A 27161-nucleotide genomic window follows, 5' to 3' on the forward strand; every position below is an offset into this window, starting at 1 on the left:
ATAATATCCTTTTTGAGGTGCGATGACCAGAATTGTACACAGTATTCGTTTGTAGGACTTCTTGAAGTCCAATGCAGGTGTGATTGCAGTTGGCAAACTGGTATGGCTGCAAATGGACTGCTGCTTCCATCCAGTTTCAGGGTGAATCCTTCTTCAGGCAGCTCTTCAGCTTGATCCTTAGAGATAAGCAGAGCAGTGCCAAAACTGAAACTGTATCCCTTGGTGAGCTGCCTGAAGAAGGATTCATTCTGAAACTGGACGGAAGCAGCAGTCCGGTTGCAGCCACACCAGTTTGGGAACGGCAATCACACCAGCATTGGACTTCAGGAAGTCCCCCAAACGAAGAAAAAACATTGTATGTTGTAAAATGGACTGTAAAATCATTCTAAATTAACATGTGAAAAATACTTTGGTTTAAAACTTTGTTTCAATACATGCGTTAGTTAAAGCTCTCACGGAGTGTTCTAAGTTATATACCCGGAAGAACAAGGCCAAATGGGATATGTTGGTGGGGGCAAGAAAAGAACACGCGCACTTGCTCGTCCAAAAAAAGATGTTAAAAACATAAAAGAAGGCATGCTGGATCAGGCCAATGGCTCATCCAGTCCAACACTCTGTGTCACACAGTGGCCAAAAACAAACAAACCCAAGTGCCATCAGGAGGTTCACAAGTGGGGCTAGAAGCCCTTCCACTTTGCCCCCGCCAGCGCCAAGAATACAGAGCATCACTGCCCCAGATAGTTCCAATAATATACTGTGGCTAACAGCCACTGATGGACCTCTGCTCCATATTTTTATCCAGTCGCCTATTGAAGCTGGCTATGCTCGTAGCCGCCACCACCTCCTGTGGCAGTGAATTCCACACGTTAATCACCGTTTGGGTGAAGGACTTCCTTCTATCCGTTCTAACCTGACTGCTCAGCAATTTAATTGAATGCCCACGAGTTCTTGTATTGTGAGAAAGGGAGAAAAGGACTTCTTTCTCTACTTTCTCCATCCCATGCATAATATCTTGTAAACCTGATTCAAACAGCGAGGATCAAACAAGATGGCTTTGAGCTTCTCCAAAGTTTAATATTCCCTCTGTTCTCCATCCCCAATTAAAAACCCATCTCATCCAACCAAGGGTCACATTAAGTGACAACATCTGTGACACCAAAGCACTGAGCAACATTAAAAAAACCCAAAAGCTGGAACGGCACAGTGCACACTTGGAAATTCCTGGTTCCAATTCCACAGACAGGAAATCATGTAAAGATAAGGTTGTTAGAATGAGCTTCGACCATAGAGTTTTTGCTAGGATTCAGAGTGGAAGGCAGGATATAAATCCAATATCTTCTTCTTCCGGGGCAGCTGGCATCCCTGCTTCTATGTAGCGAAGGGAGCCCCGTCAACCCACCCCAAGGAGAGCCCCAGTTGAGAACCAGCCCATGGGGTTGCCTACCTTCCGATTCCAGCCCGTCTAGACCGTAGGTTGCAGCTGTGGTGACCTGATGCGCAGCCGGGATGGTGGTTCTCCTTGCAGCAGCTGGCACCGAAGCCAGAGCCGATGTGGCTACAGTGGCACCTGGAATCTCCCCGGTCAACATTCCGGCCGGAGTTGCGGGCGCTTCATCAACAGCAGCGTCTTCTTTCTTTACGAGGGCAGCGGTGGGGCCTACAGGGAGCACAAGGACCGGAAAGGGGCATGAGAACGGCGCCCATGTGGGCCGTTAGCGCAAACCACTCCTGCAGCATGAATCGCTAGGACACACTCGTTTGTTACGTGGGTCAGATCTGGCAAAAGGTAAACGCAATTTTGGGCTGTATCACCAGAAGCAGGGATTGTTTTGTAGAAAAATCGGAGGTGGAGCTCATCCAGGGATTGTTATGAAGCTGCACCTACTCGTCAATCTACCTATCTATCTATCATCATCATCATCTATCTATCTATCTATCTATCTATCTATCTATCTATCTATCTATCTATCTATCTATCTATCTATCTATCTATCTGTGGTAGAGCATCTGCTTGGGAAGCAGAAGGTCCCAGGTTCAATCCCCGGCATCTCCAAAAAAGGATCCAGGGAAATAGGTGTGAAAAACCTCCGCTTGAGACCCTGGAGAGCTGCTGCCCGTCTGAGAAGACAATACTGACTTTGATGGACCAAGGGTCTGATTCAGTATAAGGCAGCTTCATATGTTCATATATGTTCATATCATCTATCTTTCTATCAACTATCTATCATTTATCTTTCTATCAACTATCTATCTATCTATCTATCTATCTATCTATCTATCTATCTATCTATCTATCTATCTATCTATCTATCTATATCTTTCTATCATCTATCATCTATCTTTCTATTATCTATCATTTGTCTGTCTGTCTGTCTGTCTGTCTATCTATTTCTATAATCCATCCATCCATCCATCCAGGGATTGTTTTGTAGAAAAATAGGTGGTGGAGCTCATCCAGGGATTGAGTACATACTAGTCAATGGACAAGGAGGTGGAACTCTCAGAAAGGCGCAGGAGCTATGCTCCTGTGAGCGCCCACTGAATCTGAGGCCTGACGAGAAGTCTCGTGTCCAGATCACGTGGTGTGATGGGATCGCTTTACTCTGCTCTGGTAAGACCTCATCTGGAGTATTGTGTTCAGTTTTGGACACCACATTTTAAGAAGGATCTAGACAAGCTGGAACGGGTCTAGAGGAGGGTCCCTTCCAACACTATGATTCCATAAATGAGACCTTGTCAGGCCAGGCCGTGTGTGTCAGAAAATGTAATGCCAGGTTGTGGAGATTAAACTTTATAAAGAACACAAACAAACACAAAGATTTTGTGTACAATTCTGGTCGCCACGCCTCAAAAAAGTCCAGAGAAGGGCAACTAGAATGATTCAAGGGTTGAAACACTTTCCCTATGAAGAAAGGTTAAAACGCTTGGGGCTCTTTAGCTTGGAGAAACATCATCTGAGGGGTGACGAGATAGAGCAAGGGTGTCAAGCTCATTTGTTGTGAGGGCCGGATCTGACATTTGTCATGCCGGGCCTTGTGCGTCATAAAATGTAATACCAGGCAGCAGAGATATAAACTTTTTTAAAGGACGCAGACAAACACAAAGATTTTTTAAAAGCTTAAAATAAAATATGCTTAAAATATAGCACTCGTTGGTCTTAAAAGGTGCTTTCTTTGTATCCCTCCTGTACGATCCAGGGAACTGGGCAAAGGAATGTCCCTGTATAAATCAATGGTACGCCCTCATTTGGAATGCTGTGTACAATTCTGGTCACCCCAACTCAAAAAAAAATGCAGAAAAGGGCAACTAGAATGATTCAATGTTAAAACACTTGGGGCGCTTTAGCTTGGAGAAACGTCGACAGAGGGGTGACGTGATAGAGCTAGGGTGTCAAACTCATTTCTTGTGAGGGAGCGGATCTGACATAAATGAGACCTTGTCAGGCCAGGCCTTGTGTGTCATAAAATGTAATAATAATAATAATTTTTAATTTATATCCTGCCCTCCCAGCCGAAACAGGCTCAGGGTGGCTTACATAAGAGAAGCCATGTTGGATCAGGCCAATGGCCCATCCAGTCCAACACTCTGTGTCACACATAAGAACATAAGAGAAGTCATGTTGGATCAGGCCAGTGGCCCATCCAGTCCAACACTCTGTGTCACACATGAGAAGATAAGAGAAGCCATGTTGGATCAGGCCAGTGGCCCCTCCAGTCCAACACTCTGTGTCACATAAGAACATAAGAGAAGCCATGTTGGATCAGGCTAATGGCCCATCCAGTCCAACACTCCGTGTCACACATAAGAACATAAGAGAAGCCATGTTGGATCAGGCCAATGGCCCATCCAGTCCAACACTCTGTGTCACACATAAGAACATAAGAGAAGCCATGTTGTATCAGGCCAATGGCCCATCCAGTCCAACACTCTGTGTCACACATAAGAACATAAGAGAAGTCATGTTGGATCAGGCCAATGGCCCATCCAGTCCAATACTCTGTGTCACAGATAAGAACATAAGAGAAGCCATGTTGGATCAGGCCAGTGGCCCATCCAGTCCAACACTCTGTGTCACACAGTGGCAAAAAATTTTATATATGCACACACACTGTGGCTAATAGCCACTGATGGACCTCTGCTCCATATTTTTATCTAAACCCCTCTTGAAGGTGGCTATGCTTGTGGCCGCCACATAACATAAAATATGGCATTACAGTAATAAAATACCCCAATTTACAATTATTCCTCAATTAAATAAATAATTACATTAAAACCATCAATTAAAACAACAATTGAAAACCACAGATTAGTTTGGTGCGACGATCTTAATATAACGTTGCTCTGCGTAACGATGGTATAATCATTCCACATTAAAAAGCCAGGGGAGAGACGGTGGCTCAGTGGTAGAGCATCTGCTTGGGAAGCAGAAGGTCCCAGCTTCAATCCCCGGCATCTCCAAAAAAGGGTCAAGGCAAACAGGTGTGAAAAACCTCAGCTTGAGACCCTGGAGAGCAGGGGAGGGACGGTGGCTCAGTGGCAGAGCATCTGCTTGGTAAGCAGAAGGTCCCAGGTTCAATCCCCGGCACCTCCAACTAAAAAGGGTCCAGGCAAGTAGGCGTGAAAAACCTCAGCTTGAGACCGTGGAGAGCCGCTGCCAGTCTGAGAAGACAATACTGACTTTGATGGACCAAAGATCTGATTCAGTATAAGGCAGCTTCATATGTTCATATGTTCAGCTGGAAGAGGATGGTTTTACAGGCCCGGCGGAACTGGTTAAGGTCCTGCAAGGCCCGTACCTCTTCTGGTAGCTGGTTCCACCAGCAGGGAGCTGTAACCAAGAAGGCCCTCTCTCTTGTCATTTTCAATTTGGCCTCCTTCGGCCCAGGGATTATCAGCAGATTTTGCAAGCTTTTGCCAGGTAGTGGAGATATAAACTTTATAAAGGACACAAACACAAAGTTTTTTTTTTTTTAAACTTTTAAAACTTAAAAAAAAACATGCTTAAAAGACTAGCACTGCTGCAATATTTTCTTTATTTAACTATCTCTGATCACGGACACCTCTTGCTCTGAACTATTGCATCAAAAATCCGGCGACAACGTCTGTGCTGTAGCAATCCTGAGTATGCTGTTCAGGTGTTGTTCAGGTGTGTGTCTGTAAGTTGCAAACCTACTTTTGATTTATTGACATTCATTACAGAAATCCCATGGTCAATGCTTTGAGCCTAAGACCCAGGGGAAAACATGAAACGGCTGGGCATTGTGAGCTTTTGTACGTAAATTGCTTCCTGGGTTGGTCAGCCGATGGAGAAAATAGAGGCTTTGCTCTGTAGCTCCTGTGCGATTGAGCAAACCTGGCAAAGCAAGCTGTGATGCAGAAGGAAGTAAATGACAGTGAGTTGCTTGCGGGCCTGACTACTCATTGCTTCCACCACCCAGGCATGACAGTTTGTGATCAAGCAAACTATGCCAGTCACTTATGCGATGGTCCAGTTTTAATCCAAGGAAGATAGATTCTGGATTGTCCAGTAGCACCTTAGAGACTAATAATAATTGGGAGGGGAGAGCTTTTGAGAGCCAAATCTCTTTTTGTCAGATTCTGAGAGTCCCATCTACACTTTACAAAGCCGTAGCATTGCTGCAAATCAACCCTGATTGTTCCCTGGAAGGTCAGATGTTGAAGCTGAAGCTCCAATACTTTGGCCACCCAATGAGAAGGGAGCACTCCCTGGAGAAGACCCTGATGCTGGGAAAGACAGAAGGCAAAAGGAGAAGGGGACGGCCAAAGATGAGATGGCTGGACAGCGTTCCTGATGTGACTAACACGAATTTGAGCAGACTTCGGAGGATGGTGGAAGACAGGAGGGCCTGGTGTGACTCGGTCCACGGGGTCGCAAAGAGTCGGACTCGACTGTGCGACTGAACAACAACATTGCTGCAGAAGCAGCTCAGCCACCATGAGAGTTCTGTGCCCGCCAGAGACTCTTTTCTGTTTACAATCACAACACGCAAAGAGAAGCAGCCTTAGCTACACAGAGACACACACACACACAGTGTTTTCACCTCTGCAAACCACCCTGCAGAGCTGCTATTGACTCCATTATGAAACCTTGAGCGTACTCACATCAGTAATGTGATCTTTTTTTTTTTTTAACAATAGCCGCTCTGTGGGGTGGTTTGAGGACACGGAAACAGAAGGAGGCTGCAAAGAGAAAAGGGCACAAAACTCTCACGGCGTGCGCGATGCAAAGACCTCACGGCGTTCCCCAACAAAACATGAGGATACCGCAATGTGTAAAGGGAACCTTGTATTGTATATATTGAATACTGTAACTCTGCATGCAAGAGTAGCTGACAGAGAGCTAAAAAGGCCAATGCGACTTTGGGCTGTATCGACAGACGCCTAGTGTCCAGATTGTGGGACATGGCGGCATCGCTTTGCTCTGGTCTGGTTAGAGCTCACCTGGAGTATTGTGCTCCGTTTTGGGCACCACAATGGTGTTTTCGGTGACGCACAATGACGATGACGCTTCTCACAAGTACTCAGGCCAGCCCGCCCCTGCTTCAAAGGGAGCTGGCTGGCTCCCTTTGGAGCCAGGGAGGGCCAGGCGGAGCGCTCGTGCGAAGCGCGCACAGCCCAACGATGTCACTTCTGTCAGAGAAGAGGCCGCCGGAGAAGAGACCAGTCTTGCAATCCTCAAAAACTAGATCATAAGAACATAAGAGAAGCCATGTTAGATCAGGCCAATGGCCCATCCAGTCCAACATTCTGTGTCACACAGCGGCCAAATATATATATATATATATATATATACACACACACACACACTGTGGCTAATAGCCACTGATGGACCTCTGCTCCATATTTTTATCTAACCCCTTCTTGAAGGTGGCTATGCTTGTGGACGCCACCACCTCCTGTGGCAGTGAATTCCACATGTTAATCACCCTTTGGGTGAAGAAGTACTTCCTTTTATCCGTTTTAACCTGTCTGCTCAGCAATTTCATCGAATGCCCACGAGTTCTTGTATTGTGAGAAAGGGAGAAAAGTACTTCTTTCTCTGCTTTCTCCATCCCATGCATTATCTTGTAAACTTCTATCATGTCACCCCTCAGTCGACGTTTCTCCAAGCTAAAGAGCCCTAAGCGTTTCAACCTTTCTTCATAGGGAAGGTGTTCCAGCCCTTTAATCATTTTAGTTGCCCTTTTCTGAACTTTCTCCAATGCTATAATATCCTTTTTGAGGTGCGGCGACCAGAACTGCACACAGTACTCCAAATGAGACCGCACCATCGATTTATACAGAGGCATTATGATACTGGCTGATTTGTTTTCAATTCCCTTCCTAATAATTCCCAGCATGGCGTTGGCCTTTTTTATTGCAAACGCACACTGTCTTGACATTTTCAGTGAATTATCTACCATGACCCCAAGATCTCTCTCTTGGTCTGTCTCTGCCAGTTCACACCCCATCAACTTGTATTTGTAGCTGGGATTCTTGGCCCCAATGTGCATTACTTTGCACTTGGCCACATTGAACCGCATCTGCCACGTTGACGCCCACTCACCCAGCCTCAACAGATCCCTTTGGAGTTCCTCACAATCCTCTCTGGTTCTCACCACCCTGAACAATTTAGTGTCATCCGCAAATTTGGCCACTTCACTGCTCACTCCCAACTCTAAATCATTTATGAACAAGTTAAAGAGGATGGGACCCAGTACCGAGCCCTGCGGCACCCCACTGCTTACCGTCCTCCACTGCGAAGACTGCCCATTTATACTCACTCTCTGCTTCCTATTACTCAGCCAGTTTTTGATCCACAAGAGGACCTGTCCTTTTACTCCATGACTCTCAAGCTTTCTAAGGAGCCTTTGATGAGGAACTTTATCAAAAGCTTTCTGGAAGTCAAGGTAAACAACATCTATCGGGTCTCCTTTGTCCACATGTTTGTTCACCCCCTCAAAGAAATGTAACAGGTTAGTGAGGCAAGATCTTCCCTTGCAGAACCCATGCTGAGTCTTCCTCAATAACCCGTGTTCATCAATGTGCCTACTCATTCTGTCCTTGATAATGGTTTCTACCAACTTTCCTGGTATTGAAGTCAGACTGACTGGCCTGTAATTTCCCGGATCTCCTCTGGAACCCTTTTTAAAGATGGGGGTGACATTTGCTACCTTCCAGTCCTCAGGAACGGAGGCAGATTTCAATGAAAGATTACAGATTTTTGTTAGAAGATCCACAAGTTCAACTTTGAGTTCTTTCAGAACTCTCGGATGTATGCCATCCGGACCCGGTGACTTATTAGTTTTTAATTTGTCTATCAGTTGTAGGACCTCCTCTTTTGTCACCTCAATCTGACGCAGGTCTTTCAACACCCCTTCCAATATTAGTGGTTCTGGGGCGGGCAAACACTTCTCATCTTCCACGGTGAAGACGGAGGCAAAAAATGCGTTCAGCTTCTCAGCCATTTCCCCATCCTCCTTCAGTAATCCTTTTACCCCATGGTCATCCAAGGGCCCCACTGCTTCCCTGGCTGGTTTCCTACTTCTAATATATTTGAAGAAATTTTTATTGTTGGTCTTTATGTTTTTTGCAATATGCTCCTCATAGTCCCTTTTTGCCTGCCTGATCACAGTCTTGCATTTGATTTGCCACTGCCTGTGTTCCCTTTTATTAATCTCACTTGGACTGGTTTTCCACCGCTTAAAGGAGTCCTTCTTACCTTTTACAGCTTCCATTACTTTGTTTGTTAACCATGCTGGCCTCTTCTTATACCTGTTTGTGCCTTTCCTAACTTGTGGTATGTATTTTATCTGAGCTTCTAGGATTATAGTTTTAAATAGTCTCCAAGCTTCCCCAAGGGTTTTGACCGTATTTACCTTTCCTTTCAGTTTCCTCCTCCCTCTGTTACCAAGTACGCTAGAACCAAGACTGTCAGAAGCAGCTAAATTCTTTTCACTAGGACAGAATATGGAACTCGTATGGCCTAACGACGAAGGTTTTTAATATCAAATTTCAATTTATCAAAACAATGATGCGTTGGCACCAAACTCCCTCGTTCTTAAACAGGATAGATCCTGGGATAAACCCGGCTTGCTTTAAAGGGTGTGGTGAAGTTGCGACATATTTACACAGACGGTGGAACTGTCCTCAATTATCTGACTTTTGGAAACAAACTCAAGGACATATTACATTCATTTACTGGTTACTATCTTCCTTTCGAACCAGACATCTTCCTTTTACACAACTGGAAAGATCATGCCCTTAGTAAAAGCAATATTGCATTAATTAATATTCCAATAGCAGCTGCCAGACTTATAATAGCTTCAAAATGGGTTGACAAAACTCTTCCATCCGTTGAGCAACAGCTACTCAAGCTTTGGGACTTATTCCTTCTTCACAAACTAGCCTGCAATACTTACGAGCAATGATCGAGGTTTACAAGATAATGCATGGGATGGAGAAAGTAGAGAAAGAAGTACTTTTCTCCCTTTCTCACAATACAAGAACTCGTGGGCATTCGATGAAATTGCTGAGCAGTCGGGTTAGAATGGATAAATGGAAGTACTTCTTTACCCGAAGGGTGATTGACATGTGGAATTCACTGCCACAGGAGGTGGTGGCGGCTACAAGCATAGCCAGCTTTAAGGGGGGATTGGGTAAAAATATGGAGCAGGGGTCCATCAGTGGCTATTAGCCACAGTATGTGTGTGTGTGTGTGTGTGTGTGTGTGTGTGTATATATGTGTGTGTGTGTGTGTATGTGTGTGTGTGTGCGCGCGTGTGCAGGGATGGAGTAGGGTCTATCAGGGGCTATTAGCCACAGTGTATATATGTGTATTAGTGTATATATGTCTATCAGTGGCTATTAGCCACAGTGTATATATTAGCCACTGTGTGACACAGAGTGTTGGACTGGATGGGCCATTGGCCTGATCCAACATGGCTTCTCTTATGTTCTTATGTGACACAGAGGGTTGGAGTGTATGGGCCATTGGCCTGATCCAACATGGCTTCTCTTACGTTTTTATGAATACTCAATAGATTGCTATGAACAAAGTGTTATACCAGTCTAGTTCCCCTTAAGTCTCATGCTTGATGGAACGTGAAATTTTACCCAATAATCCGTCTTACTGGAGTCTGATCTATTTTTGACCTGTTCATTAACACCTTTCTTTTCTTTTTCTTTGTCTGGGGGGGGGGGGGGGAGGGAAGGGCTGAATTGTGCAGATGTAATGTACACCTTAAATCTCAAGCTTGTCCGTGTGCTGATTTTATACTGCTCTAAATAGCGGTATTTCTTGCAACGCCTTATTTTTTTCTCAATAAACTTGTTATTATTTTTAAAAAAGAAGAAGAGGAGACCGGGGGGTGCGGAATAGGCCTCAGGCTAGGGGCGGCAGAACCCCTTGCGTCAGGCCTGTACTCGGGGTAATGCCAATGGCTGCTTTCGGGTCAGGAAGGAACTTTCCTCCAGGCCAGATTATGCCCAGAGGAAGGCAAAAAACCTCCACGACGTTGGACTCGATGACCCTTGAGATGCTTCCCAGTGTTTCCAGGCTGGGAAGAAACGGAAGGGGAGTCATGCGATGTGCACAGATTTTCTTTTAAGGAAGGAAATTGAAGGGGGTTTTACAGCATAAATATTCTCCCATCATGCACTTTTGGGTCACCTGAAATTTTTTTTTCTCACCTTTGGCTTCTATCGGACTGTTCTGAGCCAAGAGACCACAAAGGCCGGCGCTGTCCCTCCCCTGCACGACGGAAAAGCAAAACTTCTCGGAAACGCGGAATTCCGAGCCAAGAGAGTATCTTTCTTACCGTTCAGCTAAAATGTGCACAAAGGCTGCCAGAAGAAAATTAATTGCATCGGGCCTCGCGCTACCCTCCCACAATCAGCAAAAAGGAGACGTTCGAAGCATTTGCACACAGTTTAACCCGGAGACGGCTGGATCCCCAAGGACAAAAGACCTTGTGCTTTTCCACCTTCTGATTTTCCTCACTTGTAAGTTAAGAAGAAGAATTGCAGATTTATACCCTGCCCTTCTCAGAGACTCAGAGTGGCTCACAATCTCCAATATCTTCTCCCCACACAGCAGACGCCCTGTGAGGCGGATGGGGCTGAGAGAGCTCTCCCAGAAGCTGCCCTTTCAAGGACAACTCCTGCGAGAGCTATGGCTGACCCAAGGCCATTCCAGCAGGTGCAAGTGGAGGAGTGGGGAATCAAACCCAGTTCTCCCAGATAAGAAGACTGCAGATTTATACCTCACCCTTCTCTATGAATCAGAGACTCAGAGCGGCTTTCAATCTTCTCCCCACACAGCAGATGCCCTGTAAGGTGGGTGGGGCTGCGAGAGCTTTCACAGAAGCTGCCCTTTCAAGGACAACCTCTGCCAGAGCTATGGCTAACCCAAGGCCATTCCAGCGGGTGCAAGTGGAGGAGCGGGGAATCAAACCCGGTTCTCCCAGATAAGAAGACTGCAGATTTATACCCCGCCCTTCTCTCTGAATCATGGACTCAGAGCGGCTTTCAATCTCCTATATCTTCTCTCCACACAGCAGACGCCCTGTAAGGTGGGTGGGGCTGAGAGGTCTCTCACAGCAGCTGCCCTTTCAAGGACAACCTCTGCCAGAGCTCTGGCTGACCCAAGGCCATTCCAGCAGCTGCAAGTGGAGGAGCGGGAAATCAAACCCCGTTCTCCCAGATAAGAGTCCACGCGCTTAACCACTACACCAAACTGGCTCTCTGTTAAATTCCTGTTTCTTCCAGGTTTAACCTGTTGCTCCCTCTAGTGGCCAATTCAATATTAAAAAGGTCAACGTAGTCCCCTGTGCAAGAACCGAGTTGTTACCGACCCACGGGGTGACGTTGCATCATGACATTTTCACGGCAGACTTTCTGTTACGGGGTGGTTTGCCGTTTCCCTCCCCAGACATCTACACTTTCCCCCCAGCAAGCTGGGGACTCATTTTACGGACCTCGGAAGGATGGAAGGCTGAGTCAACCTTGAGCCGGACTACCTTTACCCGTTTTTATAGGGCACCTAACTGAGCCCCGATGCCTGAAATAAAAGCCGGGGTGGCTAACTGGAGGGATGAGTTTTCCATATGAGTAGTATCCGTACGGCAGCCCCGTGGCGCAGAGTGGTAAAGCTGCAGTAAGTATGGCAGTCTGAACTCTCTGCTCATGACCTGAGTTCGATCCCGGCGGAAGCTGGGTTCAGGTAGCCGGCTCCAGGTTGACTCAGCCTGCCGTCCTTCCGAGGTCGGTCAAAGGAGTCCCCAGCTTGCTGGAGGAAAAGTGTAGATGACTGGGGAAGGCAATGGCAAACCACCCCGTAAAAAGTCTGCCGTGAAAGCAACGTCACACCAGAGTCGTAAACGACGGGTGCTTGCACAGGGGACCTTTCCTTTACCTTTTTAACTGAAGAACAGCTGAAAGGCTGCTAATAGGCATTAGGGTTGCCAATCCCCAGGTGGGGGCAGGGGATCCCCTGGCTTGGAGGCCCTCCCCCTGCTTCAGGGTCATTAGGAAGCGGGGGTGGGGGGCAATGTCTGCTGGAAACTCCATTATTCCCTATGGAGACCGATTCCCATAGGGTATTATGGAGAATTGATCTGTGGGCATCTGGGACTTGGCGGGGGGGAGCTGTTGTTTGAGGTAGAGGTACCAAATTTGCAGCATAGCATCCCGTGCCTCTCCTCAAAACACCCTCCAAATTTCAAAAAGAGCGGACCAGGGGGTCCAATTCTATGAGCCCCAAGAGAAGGTGCCCCTATCCTTCATTATTTCCAACTGAGGAAAGGCAATTAAAAGGTGTGCAGTCCTTTTAAAGGTGACGGCCAGCGCTCTCTTTGGAGTTCACTCATGCTTGTCACACCCCAGTGTCTCCTGGCTCCACCCCCAGCGTCTCCTGGCTCCACCCCCAGGGTCTCCTGGCTCCACCCCCAATGTCTCCTGGCTCCACCCCCAATGTCTCCTGGCTCCACCCCCGTGTCTTCTGGCTCCACCCCCAATGTCTCCTGGCTCCACCCCCAATGTCTCCTGGCTCCACCCCCAGCGTCTCCTGGCTCCACCCCCGTGTCTCCTGGCTCCACCCCCGTGTCTCCTGGCTCCACCCCGTGTCTCCTGGCTCCACCCCGTGTCTCCTGGCTCCACCCCCAGTGTCTCCTGGCTCCACCCCCGTGTCTCCTGGCTCCACCCCCGATGTCTCCTGGCTCCACCCCCAATGTCTCCTGGCTCCACCCCCAGTGTCTCCTGGCTCCACCCCAGTGTCTCCTGGCTCCACCCCCAAAGTCCCCAGATATTTTTTGTATTGGACTTGCCAACCCTAATTAGCATAGCTAGATTAGGGACTTCCCACAATTTGAACTATGTCCTTCCTGCCTCCTGATTGGTCCTTTGGAGACTTCCTGCTCCAGTCGAGCCCTTCTCGTCCCTTCCTGTCTGTCACAGCAGCTAGCTAGGCCCCTCTCCCTCTCCTCCATTCTGTAAGAGTTTGCTTCTTCTTTATAAACCGAGTTATTCTTCTTTAAGTACTTGGTGCTCCGTTCCTCTGTTGACAAACTCTGCAAACAATGTAGTGTGTACAGGGGTCGTTTTGTAGAAAAATAGGTGGTGGAACTTATCACCATATGCCACCCCCCTGAGCCAAAAGCAACCTGATGCAAGAAAGGAGAGCTCCGGGTGAGAGAGGCCTGCTTGGGCTGACTAGGGATCCAGCCAGCCCAAGCAGGCCTCGCTCACCTGGGGCTCTCCTGGGCCACCCCCCCCCACAGTCAAAAGGTCAGCAAAGTAGGAGTCAAAGTAGGAGCTGCCCAAAATCGCATCAGAAGTGGAGAAAGGGTGGCGTGGGCTTCTCCAGGAGTTAATGAGGGCTGCTGGGGGCGTGGCAAAGCCCCTGGGGGCTGGCTGGCTTCCCGCTCTCCTAATCCAGAGATTGTTATGCAGCTGCACCTACTATTCAATGGCCAAGGTAGGTGGGGAGGAGGGGGAACCCTCAGAAAGGTTCAGGAGCTGTGCCTGAGTCTATACCTGAGAATCTGAGGCCAGGTTGGTGTGAACACTCTCATCTGGGAGAACCGGGTTTGATTCCTCCCTCCTTCACATGCACCCACCGATGTGACCTTGAGTCAGTCACAAGTTCTCGCAGAGGTCTTCTCTCAAGAGCAGTTCCTGTCAGAGCTCTCTCAGCTCCACCTACCTCACAGAGTGTCTGTTACGGGGAGGAGAAAGGAAAGGAGATTGTAAACTGCTCTGAGACTCCTTCGGGTAGTGAAGGGGGGGGGGGTATAAGGCCAGTTTGGTGTAGTGGTTAAGTATGCGGACTCCTATCTGGGAGAACCGGGTTTGATTCCCCACTCCTCCACTTGCACCTGCTAGCATGGCCTTGGGTCAGCCATAGCTCTGGCAGAGGTTGTCCTTGAAAGGGCAGCTGCAGTGAGAGCCCTCTCTAGCCCCACCCACCTCACAGGGTGTCTGTTGTGGGGGAGGAAGGGAAAGGAGATTGTGAGCTGCTCTGAGACTCTTCGGAGTGGAGGGCGGGATATAAATCCAGTATCTTCATATACCTCACAGGGTGTCTGTTGTGGGGGAGGAAGGGAAAGGAGATTGTGAGCCGCTCTGAGGCGGGGTTTGGGGAGGGGCCTCAGCAGGATATCATGCCATGGAGTCAGGAGCTCCTTTGCATATTAGGCCACACCTCCCTGATGTAGCCAATCCTCCTAAAGGGCTCTTCTCACAGGGCCTACTGCAAGCTCCAGGAGGATCGGCTACATCAGGGGGTGTGGCCTAATATGCAAAGGAGCTCCTGCCACAAAAAAAGCCCTGCATGGAGTCCACCCTCCAAAGCAGCCATTTTCTCCAGAGGAACGATGACTCACGAAAGCTCCTGCCCTGCCACAAATTCTGCTTGTCGTTAAGATACTCCTGGGCTCTCGCTCACACACAAGTCACATCATCGTTCCAGGGTCACCACACGTCGGCCGCTCTAGGAGCTTCCAGGGAAACTCCTATGATTTTCCCGGGCGCTCTAGCAATTTGAGAGGGGGAATTCTATGGCACCATAGAATTTCCCTCCCAAATTGCTAGAGCGTCCGAGAAAACCATAGAGTTTTCCCGGAAGCTCATGCAGCAGCCGGTGTGTGACATCGCTGGCATGATGTCGTCGCTGGTGTGTAACATCATCACATCGGTGGCGTCAATAGGGGATCCCCCTGCCGGCCCAATGCGGGCCAGCGGATTGTGGACCTCCCAAGCGGGAGAACCCCCGGCCCGGGAGCTTGGCAGCCCTAGATCAACTGTAATAGCGGGAGGTCACCATGTGCCACCTGGAGATTGGCAACCCTATTTAAAGCCACCATGTGAAGAAGAATAATAATTGCAGATTTATATCCCGCCCTTCTCCCTGAATCAGAGATTCAGAGCGGCTTACAATCTCCTAAGTCTTCTCCCCTCACAACAGACACCCTGTGAGGTGGGTGGGGCTGGAGAGGGCTCTCACAGCAGCTGCCCTTCCAAGGACAGAGTCTCAGAGCAGCCTACAATCTCCTTTACCTTCCTCCCCTCACAACAGACACCCTGTGAGGTGGGTGGGGCTGGAGAGGGCTCTCACAGCAGCTGCCCTTCCAAGGACAGAGTCTCAGAGCAGCCTACAATCTCCTTTACCTTCCTCCCCACAACAGACACCCTGTGAGGTGGGTGGGGCTAAGAGGGCTCTCACAGCAGCTGCCCTTTCAAGGACAGAGTCTCAGAGCGGCTCACAATCTCCTTTACCTTCCTCCCCCACAACAGACACCCTGTGAGGTGGGTGGGGCTGGAGAGGACTCTCACAGCAGCCTCCCTTTCAAGGACAACCTCTGCCAGAGCTATGGCTGACCCAAGGCTATTCCGGAGCTGCAAGTGGAGGAGTGGGGAATCAAACCTGGTTCTCCCAGATAAGAGTCCATACACTTAACCACTACACCAAACTGGCTCCCAGTTTGGACATTCAGTGGCAGCGAAAACCACGAGCTGATTACTTTTTGACAGGCATTCTACAGGAGGGTTTTTGACTAAATCCATCAAACTTAAGCATCAAGGGGACAAGGGGACGGATGCTTTGATCGGGTGAATGGAAACCCCTCACATTACTGCCTTTTTCAGTGCCTTCTTTACTCATAAATATAAGGAAGGTACAATGGCTTCATTTTAGTCATTTTCATTTCTAGGGAGAGTTGAGGCTTGATTTCATCCAGAACCCGCCGATTTGTGTTTCTGGCAGTCTGCGGCATCTGCAAAACTCGCCTCCGACGCCACGTTCCAAAGGAGAAACGAGCTTAGATGATTTTTTTAAAGATAATGTTAAAATCAGGGCTATTTCTGTAGCAGGAATTCATTGCATATCAGGCCACACAGCCGATGTAGCCAATCCTCCAAGAGCTTACAGGAGTCTCTGTACGAAGAGCCCTGTAAACTCCCGGAGGATTGGCTACAACCCTAGAGGGTTGGAACACTTTCCCTACGAAGAGAGGTTAAAACGCTTTGGGCTCTTTAGCTTGGAGAAACGTCGACTGCGGGGTGACATGATAGAGGTTGACAAGATAATGCATAGGATGGAGAAAGCAGAGAAAGAAGTCCTTTTCTCCCTTTCTCACAATGCAAGAACTCGTGGGCATTCGATGAAATTGCTGAGCAGTCAGGTTAAAATGGATAAAAGGAAGTCCTTCTTCACCCAAAGGGTGATTAACATGTGGAATTCACTGCCACAGGAGGTGGTGGCGGCTACAAGCATAGACAGCTTCAAGAGGGGATTGGGAAAAAAAAAAAGCAGAAGTCCATCAGTGGCTATTAGCCACAGTGTGTATATATATATCTGTGTGTATATATATACTAATTTTTTTGGCCACTGCGTGACACAGAGTGTTGGACTGGATGGGCCATTGGCCTGATCCAACATGGCTTCTCTTATGTGACTCAGAGTGTTGGACTGGATGGGCCACTGGCCTGATCCAACATGGCTTCTCTTATGTTCTTATGTGACTCAGAGTGTTGGACTGGATGGGCCACTGGCCTGATCCAACATGGCTTCTCTTATGTTCTTACATCAGGGCTGTGTGGCCTAACAGGCAAAGGAGCTCCTGCTACAAAAAATGCCCTGATTAAAATCAACGATTGCCAACACATAAAGCAGAAAAGCCACAAACCTCCAGCCTCGGGTGTTGGGATGACGAAGAGATCGGCAGCCAGTGGAGATGCTGGAGTTACAAAGTTTTCTGGCTTCTCCGGCAACACCGAGGACCCCAGATCTTCGGGAATGTGGCTTGCCAGTTCCCTCGCCCTCCCTTCTCCCGTAGCCTCCTGGGTAGGAAAATCTCCAGGCACGGTGGTGGAAAGCACAGCATCAGTTTTGGGGAGGGCTGCTGCTACCTCTTGCGTAGCACCTAGGGGGAAGCAGATGAAAATATCCATCGTGACATACTCTTAGGGGAAATGTCTAAACAGCAGAAGATAAAAGCCTTTTGCGTTTCACACAGTTTCACACAGAGAACGAGAAGGCAGCCAAGTCTCAGAGCAGAGGATAAATGCAGGGACAATAACAGTTACATGCCTAAAGGGAAACTTCATGTTTGAAGGCAGTCTCTAAATCCCAATGCCAGGAGGCAACATCAGGGGAAGGCCTTGGCCTCTGGGCCCTATTGTTGCTGGCCCTCCAAAGGAACTGGTTGGCTACCATGTGGGACAGGATGCTGGACCAGATAGACAACTGGTCTGATCCAGCAGGGCTCTTCTGATGTTCTTATGAAGGCCTCATCCTCTATGGCCTGTTGTTGAACCTCTGGAGGAACTGGTTGCCCACTGTGAGAGACTGGATGCTGGATGAGATGGACCCCTAGTCTGACTCAGCAGGGCTCTTCTGCTGTTCTTATGAAGGTCTTGGCCTCTGTGCCCTGTTGTTGGCCCTCCAGAGGAACTGGGTGGCCACTGTGAGACAGGATGCTGGACTAGGTGGACCACTGGTCTGACCCAGCAGGGCTCTTCTGCTGTTCTTATGAAGGACTCAGCCTCTCTGCCCTGTTGTTGGCCCTCCAGAGGAACTGGGTGGCCACTGTGAGACAGGATGCTGGACTAGGTGGACCTGGACTGGTCTGACCCAGCAGGACTCTTCTGATGTTCTTATGAAGGACTCGGCCTCTATGGCCTGTTGTTGAACCTCCAGAGGAACTGGCTGCCCACTGTGTGAGACTGGATGCAGGACTAGATGGACCACTGGTCTGACCCAGCAGGGCTCTTCTGCTGTTCTTATGAAGAACTCGGCCTCTCTGCCCTGTTGTTGGCCCTCCAGAGGAACTGGCTGGCCACTTTGTAGACAGGATGCTGGACTAGATGGACCTGGACTGGTCTGATACAGCAGGGCTCTTCCTACATTCGAAAGCAGAGACTTGATAAAGTTGACGAAAGTCCACCATTGTAAATGAGTTTTTTACAGAACTGATTCTGGTGCCATATTAATTAGCACATGGCTCATAAGAGGCTGGATGGGAGGCGTACGGATGTACTTGCAAAGAAAGGGAGTACAAACTCTCTTTCGCCCACGGATGTTCACACCTTCCCACATGCTTGGTTTGGGTGCCCACGTAGATACCAATTGTTATTCTTCACCACTGTTTTGAAGGGAAAGGCAGCAGATTTCATTTTCATGGCAGAAAGGCAATTCTGCTTACATGGAGTGGAGGAGAGTCAACATTTTTGCGGCTTGCATGAAGCTGCCTTATACCGAATCAGACCTCTGGTCCTTCAAGGTCAGTGTTGTCTACTCAGACAGGCAGCAGCTCTCCAGTGTCTGAGGTCTTTTCCATCACCTCCTACCTGATCCTTTTAACTGGAGATGCCGGGGATTGAACCTGGGACCTTCTGCATGCAAAGCAAATGCTCTGTGACTGAGCTACAGCCCTACTTCGTGGCTCTCCAGGGTCTGAGGCGGAGGTCTTTCCCATCACCTCCTACCTGATCCTTTTAACTGGAGATGCCAGGGATTGAACCTGGGACCTTCTGCATGCAAAGCAGATGCTCTGTGACTGAGCTACAGCCCCACTTCGTGGCTCTCCAGGGTTTGAGGCTGAGGTCTTTCCCATCATCTACTGCCTGGTCCTTTTAACTGGAGATGCCAGGGATTGAACCTGGGACCTTCTGCATGCAAAGCAAATGCTCTGTGACTGAGCTACAGCCCCACTTCGTGGCTCTCCAGGGTCTGAGGCTGAGGTCTTTCCCATCACCTCCTACCTGATCCTTTTAACTGGAGATGCCGGGGATTGAACCTGGGACCTTCTGCATGCAAAGCAAATGCTCTGTGACTGAGCTACAGCCCCACTTCGTGGCTCTCCAGGGTCTGAGGCGGAGGTCTTTCCCATCACCTCCTACCTGATCCTTTTAACTGGAGATGCCGGGGATTGAACCTGGGACCTTCCGCTTGCCAGGCAGCGGCTCTGCCACTGAGCCATGGCCCCCTCTCCCAAGGTTCTCACTGCACACCCAGAGAAATAAGTGTATCAATGGCTACTAGACATAGTGACTCAAAGGAATCTCCACATTCAGAGGCACTAAACCTCTGAATCCCAGAGCCAGGAGGTAGCATCATGGGAAGGCCTCAGCCTCTATGCCCTGTTGTTGGCCCCCCAGAGGAACTGGGTGAGACAGGATGTTGGACTAGGTGCATTCGTCTGACCCAGCAGGGCTCATCTTATAGTTTAATGAAGGCCTCCACCAATCTGCCCTGTTGTTGGCCCTCCAAAGGAACTGGTTAACTACTGTGTGGGACAGGATGCTTGGATGGATGGACCACTGGTCTGACTCAGCAGGGCTTTTCTGATGTTTTTATGAAGGCCTTAACCTCTGTGACCTGCTGTTGGCCCTCCAGAGGAACTGGTTGGCCACAGTGTGAGACAGGATGCTGAACTAGATGGACCTTCACTGGTCTGACCCAGCAGGGTTCTTCTCATGTTCTTATGAAAGCCACAGCCTCTATGCCCTGTTGTTGGCCCTCCAGAGCAACTGGTTGGTCACTGTGTGAGACAGGATGCTGGACTAGATGGACCCTTACTGGTCTGATCCACCAGGGCTCTTCTGATGTTCTCTTGGAGGCCTCGGTCTCTCTGCCCTGTTGTTGGCCCTCCGGAGGAACTGATTGGCCACTGTGTGAGGCAGAATGTTGGACTAGATGGACCCCTGGTCTGATCCAGCAGGGCTCTTCTGATGTTCTAAGCTCCCCCACCAGCTTCAGATGCAGAAGAAGAAGAAGATGATGAAGAAGATATTGGATTTATATCCCGCCCTCCACTCCGAAGAGTCTCAGAGCGGCTCACAATCTCCTTTACCTTCCTCCCCCACAACAAACACCCTGTGAGGTGGGTGGGGCTGGAGAGGGCTCTCACAGCAGCTGCCCTTTCAAGGACAACCTCTGCCAGAGCTATGGCTGACCCAAGGCCATGCCAGCAGGTGCAAGTGGAGGAGTGGGGAATCAAACCTGGTTCTCCCAGATAAGAGTCCGCACACTTAACCACTACACCAAACTGGCTCTCCGAAGAATAGGATCTCTCCTCCTTGAGTACCAGACTTCTCTTGCAGTCGATGATGGATTAGGGCTGATTTTCATGCTTGGAGACCCTTCTGTTTCTAGTTCCCACTGCTATTTTAGACAGGCAGGTGGCAGCTGTCACTGCAGCACAACCGAGCTGGAAGCCGCAAGTCCCAAGAAACACATTCTGCTTCCAATAACAGAAGACGGCTATGAATTCTGGACCGAACTACTTAAAAAAAAAAAGAAAAAAGAAAAATCCCTATTTTGGCACTTGCCCAGCAAACAGGTTTTGAAAACTGAACAAAAAGCTGATCCAAACACTGCAGCAAATATTAACCCTTCATTTTCTGGCCCATTAAGCAAGGGAACATTTGCTCTCTTTTCTTTCTTTCTTACTAGGAGGCATGTAGGTTGCTGACCATGCAAACAGATCTAAGCTGAAAGGGAGAATTAACACTGATGGCATCCGATTGCCACCACTGCCTTTATGATCCCAGCTACTGATGCTAATGCCACACACAGGGATGCCAACTCTGGGCTTGGAAACACCTGGAGACTTTGGGGGTGGAGTCAGGGGAGGGGAGGGTTTGGGGAGGGGAGGAGCCTCACCAGGATACAATGCCCTAGAGCCCCCCTCCCAAGCAGCCATTTTCACTGGGGGAACTGATCTTAGTCATCTCAAGATCAGCTATAATAGCAGATCTCCAGTCGCCACCTGAAGGTTGAGCAACACGAGAAACCCACTGCTTGTAACTCTTTCACATCTATATAATTGATATAATGCTTAACTCTTATTACACCATTTGTTGTTGTTCAGTCGCACAGTCGAGTCCAGCTCTTTGCGACCCCATGGACCAAGTCACGCCAGGCCCTCCTGTCTTCCACCATCCTCTAAAGTCTGCTCAAATTTGTGTTACTTACATCAGTAACGCTGTCCAGCCATCTCATCTTTTGCCGCTCCCCTCTTCTTTTGCCTTCTGTCTTTCCCAGCATCAGGGTCTTCTCCAGTGAGGGCTCCCTTCTCATTTGGTGGCCAAAGTATTGGAGCTTCAGCTTCAGCATCTGACCTTCCAGGGAACAGTCTGGGTTGATTTCCCTTAGGACTGACTGTTTTGATCTTCTTGCAGTCCAAGGGACTCTCAAGAGTCTTCTCCAGTGAGTGCTCCCTTCTCATTTGGTGGCCAAAGTATTGGAGCTACAGCTTCAGCATCTGACCTTCGAGGGAATAGTCTGGGTTGATTTCCCTTAGGACTGACTGATTTGATCTTTTTGCAGTCCAAGGGACTCTCAAGAGTCTTCTCCAGTGAGTGCTCCCTTCTCATTTGGTGGCCAAAGTATTGGAGCTACAGCTTCAGCATCTGACCTTCCAGGGAACAGTCTGGGTTGATTTCCCTTAGGACTGACTGTTTTGATCTTCTTGCAGTCCAAGGGACTCTCAAGAGTCTTCTCCAGTGAGTGCTCCCTTCTCATTTGGTGGCCAAAGTATTGGAGCTTCAGCTTCAGCATCTGACCTTCCAGGGAACAGTCTGGGTTGATCTCCCTTAGGACTGACGGATTTGATCTTCTTGCAGTCCAAGGGACTCTCAAGAGTGTTCTCCAGTGAGTGCTCCCTTCTCATTTGGTGGCCAAAGTATTGGAGCTACAGCTTCAGCATCTGACCTTCCAGGGAACAGTCTGGGTTGATTTCCCTTAGGACTGACTGATTGGATCTTCTTGCAGTCCAAGGGACTCTCAAGAGTCTTCTCCAGTGAGTGCTCCCTTCTCATTTGGTGGCCAAAGTATTGGAGCTACAGCTTCAGCTTCAGCATCTGACCTTCCAGGGAACAGTCTGGGTTGATTTCCCTTAGGACTGACTGTTTTGATCTTCTTGCAGTCCAAGGGACTCTCAAGAGTCTTCTCCAGTGAGTGCTCCCTTCTCATTTGGTGGCCAAAGTATTGGAGCTACAGCTTCAGCATCTGACCTTCCAGGGAACAGTCTGGGTTGATTTCCCTTAGGACTGACTGATTGGATCTTCTTGCAGTCCAAGGGACTCTCAAGATTCTTCTCCAGCACATCTCAAAAGCATCTATTCTTCTGTGCTTGGCCTTCCTTATGGTCCAGCTCTCACAGCCATATTACAATTACACCATACTATACTTGAAATAACGCAAAATCATCTATTCCATACATACACACTCCTGTACAAAATTCCCAAAAGGCTCAGACTTTCAATTACAAACAGTCTTTGAAAGAGACAGCTCTACAATTGATACGCTCCGGTCTGCATCCAAACGATTGCGATACAAAGACTATGAAGCTGTCTTCTTGCAAACAGTGTGGAAGTGTTGAGTCAAAGGGGAAAAAATCTTTATGACAGAGGTACGGAATATTCTTCAAAGAGGCAGCGTACAGGTTTTTAGACAGAGTGATGTGGCAACATGCTTCCTAGGTTTTCAGGCATGCTTCCTTTGAAGCAGGGGTCACTTTGTAGAAAAATAGGTGGTGGAGCTCATTAGCATATGCTCCCCCCTCCCAGCCAAAAGCAAACCAACACAAGAAAGGAGAGCCCCAGGCGAGCAAGGCCTGCTTGGGCTGGCTAGAGATCCAGCCAGCCCAAGCAGGTCTCGCACACCTGGGGCTCTCCTGGGCCGCCCGCCCACAGTTAAAAAGCCAGCAAGCCACCCAAAATCACATAAGGAGTGGAGAAAGGGTGGCGCGAGCTTCTCCAGGGGTTAATGAGGGCTGCTGGGGGTGTGGCAAAGCCCCTGGTGATTGGCTGGCTGCCCGCTCTCCTAATCCAGGGATTGTTATGCAGCTGCACCTCCTATTCAATGGACAAGGTAGGTGGGGAGGAGGAGGGGAGACCCTCGGAAAGGTTCTCCTGTGAGCTCTTGCTGAATCTGAGGCCTGCATTGAAGACTTTATCAAGCCACAAATATAAGCGGAACCCCGTGCTGCAGGCTCTACCAATTTTTAAGTCGACACTCAAAAGAAGTGTGCATGCGCCCGAAAGCTTACGTTCTGAGTAAAACTAAGTTGGTCTTAAAGGTGCAATCGACTCCTATTTTGTTCTATATAAAGAACAGTTCAGCAAGTAAAGACATAGTTTCAACAAGGTAGTTAAGCAGCACACAGAACCCGATGCTCTGGAGAGCCGCTGCCGGTCCGAGTAGGCAATTCGGACCTTGTCTAATTGATTCAGTATAAGCAGGGCTCTTTTTCGTAGCAGGAGCTCCTTTGCATATTAGGCCACACCTGCTGGATGTAGCCAATCCTCCAAGAGCTTACTGGACTCTTCTGACAGGGCGTACTGTAAACTCTTGGAGGATTGGCTACATCAGGGAGGTGTGGTCTAATATGCAAAGGAGTTCCTGCTACATAAAGACCCCTGAGTACAAGGCAGGCTCACATAAGAACATAAGAGAAGCCATGTTAGATCAGGTCAATGGCCCATCCAGTCCAACACTCTGTGTCACACAGTGGCAAAAAAAAATTATATATATATATATATATATATATATATATATATATATATACACACACACACACACACACACACAATGTGGCTAATAGCCACTGATGGACCTCTGCTCCATATTTTTATCTAAACCCCTCTTGAAGGTGGCTATGTTTGTGACTGCCACCACCTCCTGTGGCAGTGAATTCCACATGTTAATCACCCTTTGGGTGAAGAAGTACTTCCTTTTATCCGTTTTAACCCGACTGCTCAGCAATTTCATCGAATGCCCACGAGTTCTTGTATTGTGAGAAAAGGAGAAAAGTACTTCTTTCTCTACTTTCTCCATCCCATGCATTATCTTGTAAACCTCTATCATGTCACCCCGCAGTCGACGTTTCTCCAAGCTAAAGAGTCGCTTTACTCTGCTCTGGTAAGACCTCACCTGGAGTATTGTGTTCAGTTTTGGCACCACGTTTTAAGAAGGATACAGACAAGCTGGAACGTGTCCAGAGGAGGGAAACGAAGATGGTGAGGGGTCTGGAGACCAAATCCTATGAGGAAAGGTTGAAGGAGCTGGGGATGTTTAGCTTGGAGAGGAGGCGGCTGAGAGGTGATAGGATCACCATCTTCAAGTACCTGAAGGGCTATCCTGTAGAGGAGGGTGTGGAATTATTTTCTGTGGCCCCGGTAGGTAGGACCAGAACCAATGGGTTGAAATTAAATCAAAAGAGTTTCAGACTCAACATTAGGAAGAACTTCCTGACCGTTAGAGCGGTTCCTCAGTGGAAGAGACTCCCTCGGGAGGTGGTGGGCTCTCCTTCCTTGGAGGTTTTTCAACAGAGGCTAGAGGGCCATCTGACAGCGATGACGATCCTGTGAATTTGGGGTAGGTATTTGTGGGTTTCCTGCATTGTGCAGGGGGTTGGACTAGATGTCTGTGGAGGTCCCTTCCAACTCTATGATCTAAAGGTGCCCCCCGCAGATCAGCGGGTAAAACCACACCGGAGACTCCCGGCTCCTATGCCAGCCCTCCCACATGCTCACTGTGAGTGCCAGGTTGAGGGGGCAGGCCAGCAGCAGAGGGAAGGACCAGCGAGCCACTGAACAAGCGGCAGCCACCACCGCCTTCTCCCCACGTCCTTCCTGCTGCTGCTGGCCCGCCCCTCAACCTGGCACTCACAGGGAGTGCACTGGAGGGCCGGCATAAGAGCCGGGAACCTCCGGCATGGTTTTATCCGTCGATCAGCTGATCGTTGCGGGGGGGGGGGGGCTTTAAACAGCCCGGGAGTGAGGTCCCAGGCATTGAAATAGACCCGGTGGAGAAGGGAGGGAGGGAGGAGGCAGGGCAGAGGGAAGGGGGTGCTGCGGAGGGGGGGGTGGGCAGCGAGTCTGCCTAGGGTGCCGTTTGCCTTAGGGCCGCTCTTGGGAAGGAGTCGTCTTGGGAGTAGCTTTCTCGCACGTTCTGCAGATTGGTAAAACTGCCCCCCCCACACTAGAAATGGACCCTCCAAATCGGCTTCTGCTGCCCGGTAAAGGAAGCCCAGAGGGAAAAGAGGCAGGGCACGATTGAAGCTAACAGAAAAGCCAGCTTAACTGAACTTAAATTAATTATTTTAGGGTCGCCAGTTCTGGGTGGGGAAATACTTGGAGATTTGGGAGGGGGTGAAGTCTGGGAAAGGCACTGCTGGGGAGGGGGGAACTTCAATAGGGTGCGTTGCCATAGAATCCACCATCCAAGCGGCCACGGCTTTTTTTGTAGCAAGAGCTCCTTTGCATATTAGGCCACACACCCCTGATGCAGCCAATCCTCCTGGAGCTTCCAGTAGCCCCTGTACTGAGAGCCCTGTAAGGAATTCTAGCAGGACCTCCTTTGCATATTAGGCCACACACCCCTGATGCAGCCAATCCTCCTGCAGCTTCCAGTAGGCCCTGTACGAAGAGCCCTGTAAGGAATCCCAGCAGGACCTCCTTTGCATATTAGGCCACACACCCCTGATGCAGCCAATCCTCCTGCAGCTTCCAGTAGGCCCTGTACTGAGAGCCCTGTAAGGAATTCTAGCAGGACCTCCTTTGCATATTAGGCCACACCCCTCTGATGCAGCCAATCCTCCTGGAGCTTCCAGTAGGCCCTGTACTGAGAGCCCTGTCAGGAATTCTAGCAGGACCTCCTTTGCATATTAGGCCACGCCCCCTGATGTAGCCAATCCCCCTGGAGCTTCCAGTAGGCCCTGTAAGAAGAGCCCTGTAAGGAATTCTAGCAGGACCTCCTTTGCATATTAGGCCCCACACCCCTGATGCAGCCAATCCTCCTGCAGCTTCCAGTAGGCCCTGTACTGAGAGCCCTGTAAGGAATTCTAGCAGGACCTCCTTTGCATATTAGGCCACACCCCTCTGATGCAGCCAATCCTCCTGGAGCTTCCAGTAGGCCCTGTACTGAGAGCCCTGTCAGGAATTCTAGCAGGACCTCCTTTGCATATTAGGCCACGCCCCCTGATGTAGCCAATCCCCCTGGAGCTTCCAGTAGGCCCTGTAAGAAGAGCCCTGTAAGGAATTCTAGCAGGACCTCCTTTGCATATTAGGCCCCACACCCCTGATGCAGCCAATCCTCCTGCAGCTTCCAGTAGGCCCTGTAAGAAGAGCCCTGTAAGGAATTCTAGCAGGACCTCCTTTGCATATTAGGCCACACCCCCTGATGTAGCCAATCCTCCTGGAGCTTGCAGTAGGCCCTGTACTTAGAGCCCTGTAAGGAATTCTAGCAGGACCTCCTTTGCATATGAGGCCACACACCCCTGATGCAGCCAATCCTCTAAGACAGGGGTGTCAAACTCATTTGTTATGAGGGCCGGAACTGATATAAATGAGAGCTTGGCGAGCCAGGCCATGTCAGACTAAGTCATGTGTGTAGCTATTTAAGATTAGATAGTAGGGATATAAGCTTTATAAAGGGCACAGACAAACACAATTAAATGTTTTTTTAAAAACTTAAACCATGCTTCAAATATTAGCACTCACTGCTCTTAAAGGTGCTTTCTTTGTACCGTATCTCTCCCATGGGATCCAGGGAACTGGGCAAAGGAAGCTCAGGCTCTCTTCTTCCTTCCTCAGGGGACCAGGAGAAGGAGGAGGCTCAGCCAATAGAAGAGAGGCTTGGCTCAGTAGCTCTGCTG

At 49.1% G+C, this 27161-nt stretch overlaps 1 protein-coding gene and 1 non-coding gene across 2 annotated transcripts in view; both read right to left on the reverse strand.

The window, feature by feature from the left end:
• The window catches only part of ARMH4 (armadillo like helical domain containing 4), a 79589-nt gene that overhangs the window by 40183 nt on the left and 12245 nt on the right, over positions 1-27161 (reverse strand). Inside the window, 2 exon segments of the mRNA XM_060261277.1 lie at positions 1445-1657; positions 17184-17420. Coding sequence (XP_060117260.1) covers positions 1445-1657; positions 17184-17420 — 450 coding nt within the window.
• Positions 18999-19070, reverse strand: TRNAA-UGC (transfer RNA alanine (anticodon UGC)). Its single transcript has one exon. It is a non-coding gene; the product is annotated as a tRNA-Ala (tRNA).

Source organism: Heteronotia binoei, chromosome 21 (genome assembly GCF_032191835.1).
Source record: "Heteronotia binoei isolate CCM8104 ecotype False Entrance Well chromosome 21, APGP_CSIRO_Hbin_v1, whole genome shotgun sequence".
In the NCBI taxonomy this organism is placed as follows: domain Eukaryota; kingdom Metazoa; phylum Chordata; class Lepidosauria; order Squamata; family Gekkonidae; genus Heteronotia; species Heteronotia binoei.